Raw genomic sequence first — 6,497 nt, 5'->3', positions numbered from 1 at the left:
TCACTTTGAGTCTTATTATTAGATTTTGTTAGTATTTTAATGAAAAATACACGTGGTAAGCACGCAGCTGCCAACTCTTCATCCACTTTAGTCGCATATTTAGCATTTTTAATCTCATTGGTTACGTGATTTTTGTTAATAGTCTCATAAATTACAAAAAAAAATATCATTTTTTGTTTCGTAAGTATTCTGTACAACATCCACATGCTTACCATGTGTTTTTCTGTCAAAATACAAGAGAATTTGATAAAATGACTAAAAGTAAGAATTTTTATAACTTATCGACAATTAATGAGAATTACGTATCAATGGAATGAAAAGTACACTAATCTTAAAATACAAGACGAAAAATATAATTTTGGATAACCAATAACTAAAGAATTTATTGCTGCAAAATCCTAATTCATTATTATGAAATTCAAACTCAAGAACTCATAAATTTGTTTAAAATCCAAATATTGGTAATGGGACAAGGGCTCATGATAGCTACCAACAAATATACATGTTCCCGAATTGGACCAGTTCATTGAAAATTCACGAAAAGGAATGCGTAACATTAAATACACACAAGCGGACAGCAGAAACGCAACACAACACAACACACATAATGCCCATTATCAGACAATCTTTGCTCATGTCCACAACAGTATCAGCTTCAAACGACCTTAACGCTATATAAACTGTCAGTGCTCCTCCTCCGCTTTCCCTGCACATAAACTATATAAACCACCTCCCTCCTCCTCCTCCACCTCCGCCGCCGCCGCCGCCAAAATGGCTGGTTTTAGCTTCAGAAACCTCACATTCATGCTTGTCATTGTGCTGCTTGTGTGGTGTTCCGACATGGAAACATGCAATGCAAGAAGAGTAGGACGGCACTGGCGACGGAGCCGAACCGTCGCCGCTTCCCTGTCCAAGAAGAAAGGGAAGTTCCACGGCTCCAGTCACCACCATGGCAAGTCCAAGCAGAAGGCTCCATCACCGCCGCCGCCGCCGGCCGCCGGCCCTGTTGCTGTCCCTCCGCCCACAATTCCGCCGCCGAGTCAAGGTGAGGAAAATGCACCTGACCCCACTGTCTTTGATGTGTTGGACTTCGGAGCTAAAGGTGATGGAAGCACGGACGACACAAAGGTAAGGAAAAAAAGTAAAAACATTACTTTTTCAGAATTTCCATAAATTCCAAATTAGTTAATGAGCATTTATTCCAATTATTGAAAATTCCTTGTAGTAGAGCTTCATGTTTAACAAAACTGCTTAAAAATAAATCATACAGATCACATCTTCCTAGCAGTATGTCAGAAATTACACCAACGTAACCTAATGTTATGTGTGTGTTTTTCGCGCCGAATGCATATACAAAAATTTTCGAAACAACTTAACATGACGCTCTTATCATTAAATTCAATAAGTGTTAAATGTTTGGGCACATACTTATACCATAATCATTTAATTTCAGATGTGCTAATTTTTCATATTTAAAATAAAGTGGCATTAGTGTCCAAATTGTGTAGTATACATAATATATCAATGTCATAGTATATATTTAGTTCTGTGGTCACATGAGCCAACTATTAAAGTGGGGAGTTTGATAATTACATAATATTTCATGATTTGAGGACAAAAGTTGGGTACCTGTGACATACCTCCACCTGTACATTTATTGATTAACAAAAATACTCTAAGGGGCCGTTTACAAGGTCTGTTGAAAGTAGAATGAGCCTTTAATTCACTCTCAATCATAGTTTATTGTAAGAAGTAACAGTTTGTCCTATCTAATTGGGTACGTGCATTTTTATTAGAGATCTGTATGTACAATCTTTTTTTTTTTGTTTTTTAATGAATTTGAGTTTATATTTTTTTTGTTTACTGAACTGTATGATTCATAAAAGTATAGACAAATATTCAGAATATCTTTTACGGTCTTTGGGACACCGAAGAAAGGCAAACAAACAAAATGTTAGTGTCCATATATTTTTGAGCAAACAATGCTGCAAAAAGCAAGAAGAGATTAGTACAGAAAGTGCCAAGGAAATGGACAGGAGGGCCCTGGAGATTGATTCTTTGTTTATTCTTGATTCCAAACAATAACACCAAACATACTTCTCCACAAACTTACAACTCTTTGAGGTTAAAGTATGATGTTCTATATTTTTTTAAGTGAAAATAGTGCCGTGTTTGGCCAAACAGAAACTGGTCCCGGAATTTATAAGTTTTCTTTTCTTTTTCCAATATGTGTGGTGAAAATGCAGGCATTCCAAGCTGCGTGGGCTGCTGCTTGTAAGGTTGAAGCCTCAGTCTTAAATGTTCCGGCAGAGTTCGTGTTCCTTGTTGGCCCCATTTCGTTTTCTGGTCCATACTGCCAGCACAACATTGTTTTCCAGGTAAACTAACTTGACACCAAAACATAAGAAGTAGTGAAATTCAGACGTTAATGCAAGAAATATGACGTTTTGTAATGGCTAATGGTTGACAATGGTGTTGACGTTAGTAAAAGAATTGCATAAATTCGGACACTCTTAGCTGTTGTTTCAGCGGGTCGGACTTATGTAAGATAATGTGAGTGTTAATTGGCATTTCTCTTGAATGCTTTCTTGCTAAATTGATTTAAAATGGGAAAATTTGTCTTCTGCAGTTAGACGGCACGATTATTGCCCCAACGAGTGCAAGCCACTGGGGGTCGGGCCTTCTGCAATGGCTTGAGTTCACAAAACTGGTGGGACTCACAATCAAGGGAAGTGGGACGATAGATGGAAATGGAGCCGTTTGGTGGCAGAGTTCACCCTATGACGATGATCCCCTTGATGATCAATCAAAACTCATCGTCCCGTTGAATGCCACAGTAGCACTAAAGCCTCCAATTCCTGTAATAAATTTGATCCCTCCAAGAATTCAATCCCTTGTCCACATCTCACCTTCACCACTCATCCAACCTGTCCTAACTAAGACTTTCTTATTTGCAGATAAGCAGCTCACTTGGTGGGAAAATGCCAAGCATAAAACCAACTGTAAGGACCACAACCACATGACACAATTTTTTTTTAAGAAAAGAAGCCTCTGAGATTACATGTAATAATAGTGGATTTCTTGAAACACAGGCACTTAGATTCTACGGCAGTTTCAATGTGACGGTCACAGGCATTACGATCCAGAACAGCCCGCAATGCCATCTGAAGTTCGACAATTGCATTGGTGTATCCGTGTACAATTTCAGTGTTTCATCGCCTGGTGACAGCCCCAACACTGACGGAATCCACCTGCAGAACTCCAAAGACGTGCTTATCCGCAGTTCAAATCTTGCCTGTGGTAATTTACTGATTTACTTAGTATTATTTGCCCTTTATCTAGTTCCATGTTCTTACAATTCTCAGCCCCAGGTTTTGTTCCTCAGTACACTTGGGGATGCATAGGTAGGACAAACTTGTGATCCCTTTTGTTACAACCTTATCCTACTTAATTGGGGCAACATATTTCAGCCGCTGATGGATTGACACATCTCAACCATTCAATACTTGTCAACATCTTTTCTCCACGAGCTTTTGGCCCCAGTTTTAGATAGATACGTCTCTGTCTGAATGATAAAATAGGAAATGCAAGAACATCTATCCAGTCCCACAAAGAAAGGACAAAGCTGAAAGCCATTAAGACCTCATTAAAGTTTGCACAGATCATAAATGTGTATAATTTTTCAAGATTTAACAGAATTGAGTTTGATTTCTTACAGGAGACGACTGTGTATCGATACAGACGGGATGCACAAACGTTTACATACACAATGTTAACTGCGGACCAGGACATGGGATCAGCATAGGAGGGCTAGGAAGAGATAACACCAAGGCTTGCGTATCGAACATCACTGTCCGTGACATTGTTATGCACAATACCATGAATGGTGTTAGAATAAAGACATGGCAGGTAAACTTTGAATTTAAACAAGGTTTATCTAAGCAGTGCACGTGCAGTAATATCAATTCTAACACAACTGTAATAATCTTGCCAGGGGGGGTCGGGGTCCGTGCAAGGAGTACAATTCTCCAACATCCAAGTCTCAGAGGTACAACTGCCAATTGTCATCGACCAATACTACTGCGACAAAGCCAAATGCAAGAATCAGACTGCTGCCGTTGCTCTGTCAGGGATCAACTATGAAAACATACGAGGAACCTACACAGTAAAGCCCGTGCACTTTGCGTGCAGCGACAACATGCCGTGTACAGATGTAACGCTCAGCAACATTCAATTGAAGCCACTGCAAGAACGCTACCACATGTATGATCCTTACTGTTGGCAGACGTTCGGGCAGCTCTACACGCCCACTATCCCTCCGGTGGAATGCTTACAGCTCGGGAAGCCAACGAGCAATAAGATTCAGGGAGACAATGATTCTTGCTAATTATAGCGATGTTGCCATTGAAGGAGACAAAGATTAAACAATTCTTGCAACATAAGTACTACATTGTTGGTGTATTTTTTTGTGTGGTCGGCATGGTTTACGCTGGCCCCTTTCGCACCATTATTAGCTAGTGAATATTGTAATAGTACTAGATTTACACGATCATTTGTTGTTTACTAAGGTTAAAATGAGCTTGTTTCTTGGTGTGAGTACATATATATATATGAAGATTGTTTGTACTTTGTAGGAAATAGCTGAAAGGTTAAGGTTTAAGGATCCCCTGTGTCTACCTCCTTATAAGCTAATGACATCAAATACAATGAACTCGAAAACAATCATTGCCTGTTAGTATATTACTATGTGATGTTGTCGGATGTAGAAATCAGTTTCTGAAATAGTAATGAAGTGTTAGAGGTGTTGGGATGTTGGAGCTTGCAGCCTTGATGCCAAAAGCTGACTTTCAAGATTTTGCCAACAGGCCTAAACTTTGATTATAGCAGCTCAGAATTCTTTTTCTTTTTCCAAATAGGATCGTAGTCGATTTTCCAAATTTCCACAAATCTTAAATTCGAGCCCGAATAACCAGATGTTTATGTACATGAGTATTGTTACCCGAACCATACCTGATATAGCATAGTCGGGTTTTGGATTACCCAAACCCATCAAAAAACCCGAATTAACCGATTTAACCCAAACGGGTTGGGACCCAATAAACCCGATCTAGATGCCAACCCTACTGCCAATATTGAATTACTTGATCGTCCCTCGAAATTTCAGTACATTAAGAAAAAAATTTATTCGAACTAAGTTTGTTTGAATCGAACCAATCATATAACAAGTGTAATAACTTATCATATTAGACTATTTTTTATAAACTATACTCTTCATCAAATCAAAATAGGCATACTTCTTTCTTCAACAACTAAGATCCCAAGGTTAGAATATATAGTTGATATGTCTAACAATCCAATTATTCATAAAAATCTTAAATTTTATATTCCTAAATGCCTTAAAATAAACAAATCTTATTCTAAAACAAATTTGTTCCTTTACATTTACATTTACATCAATTCTCGTTGTCATGAAGTTAAATTATATTCCAAAACACCTCAACTGGTTGATCATTAACAAACATATTTTTTCCAATAATAGAAGAACCACTCCAACATGACTGATGCTTATTAATGTGGATATAATATAAGTAAATTATTAAATTACTGTTAGAAACAGGAGAAACATCCAAACGGGATGGGATCCACACATTTTTGTTGTAGCTGACAATGATCAAAATGGATCCAAGGATGAGAGAAAGCATACATGTCGATGAATAGACAAATGGCACTGGATGATGAGCCTCATAATGGTATAGAAAGCATCCCTATAAGTATGAGAACAAAATCAAACCAGATATACATTTAATACACTAAACTTATTTAAAGTACCTAGACCTCAACCTTCCTAGTGACTTGACTATCGGATGGTTTTCTTTGGGAGAGTTAACCAGTTTATGTGTTGACAAGTTACAACCAATGAAGACTCCATACCTAATCGCTTCCTAGACAACCTGGATCCTTTTGTCGGCGTCTATGGAAATTATTAGGGTCGTCCAACAAATGGTCAAGTCATAAATCTTCAAAATCTATAACTTCCAACACAGAATTGGGTCGTCAAAGCTTCCAAAACTTAAAAGACATCAAGATAGGTACTTTAAATTGATTGAGTGCATTAAATACACACCTTGTGTGACTTTTGGCCTGATGTTTATTTAAATGCATTAGCCTCGCCTATTAGGCGGATGATGTTCTATTTGTACCTTCCCCTTATTGTGGTGGGAAAATAATTTAAATAATGTAAAAAGTAGAAAATCACAAAAACAGTGTTGTTTTAAAAGTTTTATAGTATTGGAAAAACCACAAAAAGACTTCACAGTTATATAATGAAAAACAATTATAAATGTATAAGTACTATTGAAAAAATTTAGTGATACTCCTGCACTAAGGGGCGAACAACTAGCAGACCTTGTTTGCCCCTTTCTACAATGAGACGCATGCATGTTGTGTGATTTATTAATAATAAATTTATTATTAATTAATAATAAATTTAATATTTT

The 6,497-nt window shown here is 37.5% G+C and overlaps 1 protein-coding gene across 1 annotated transcript; it reads left to right on the top strand.

Moving 5' to 3' along the window:
- Positions 1 to 532: 532 nt before the first annotated feature.
- On the top strand, positions 533 to 4,640 carry LOC105168268 (Pectin lyase-like superfamily protein). The gene is made up of 7 exons (XM_011088283.3): positions 533 to 1,128; positions 2,247 to 2,378; positions 2,630 to 2,860; positions 2,958 to 3,002; positions 3,093 to 3,300; positions 3,719 to 3,909; positions 3,995 to 4,640. Exons 1-7 carry the CDS (start codon positions 772 to 774, stop codon positions 4,385 to 4,387), a joined length of 1,557 nt encoding a protein of 518 aa, XP_011086585.1. The 5' UTR covers positions 533 to 771; the 3' UTR covers positions 4,388 to 4,640.
- The last annotated feature ends 1,857 nt before the right edge of the window (positions 4,641 to 6,497 follow it).

The sequence above is a fragment of the Sesamum indicum genome, linkage group LG8 (genome assembly GCF_026168435.1).
Source record: "Sesamum indicum cultivar Baizhima isolate 11 linkage group LG8, ASM2616843v1, whole genome shotgun sequence".
Lineage (NCBI taxonomy): Eukaryota > Viridiplantae > Streptophyta > Magnoliopsida > Lamiales > Pedaliaceae > Sesamum > Sesamum indicum.
This window is presented reverse-complemented; position numbering and strand designations above follow the sequence as displayed.

Bases quoted from the DNA above. Each gene is read 5' to 3' on its own strand.
- LOC105168268 (XM_011088283.3), top strand. From the start codon at position 772: ATGGCTGGTTTTAGCTTCAGAAACCTCACATTCATGCTTGTCATTGTG. The intron at 3,003-3,092 runs GTAAGGACCACA...CTTGAAACACAG, and splicing joins TGCCAAGCATAAAACCAACT to GCACTTAGATTCTACGGCAG. The intron at 3,301-3,718 runs GTAATTTACTGA...GATTTCTTACAG, and splicing joins CAGTTCAAATCTTGCCTGTG to GAGACGACTGTGTATCGATA.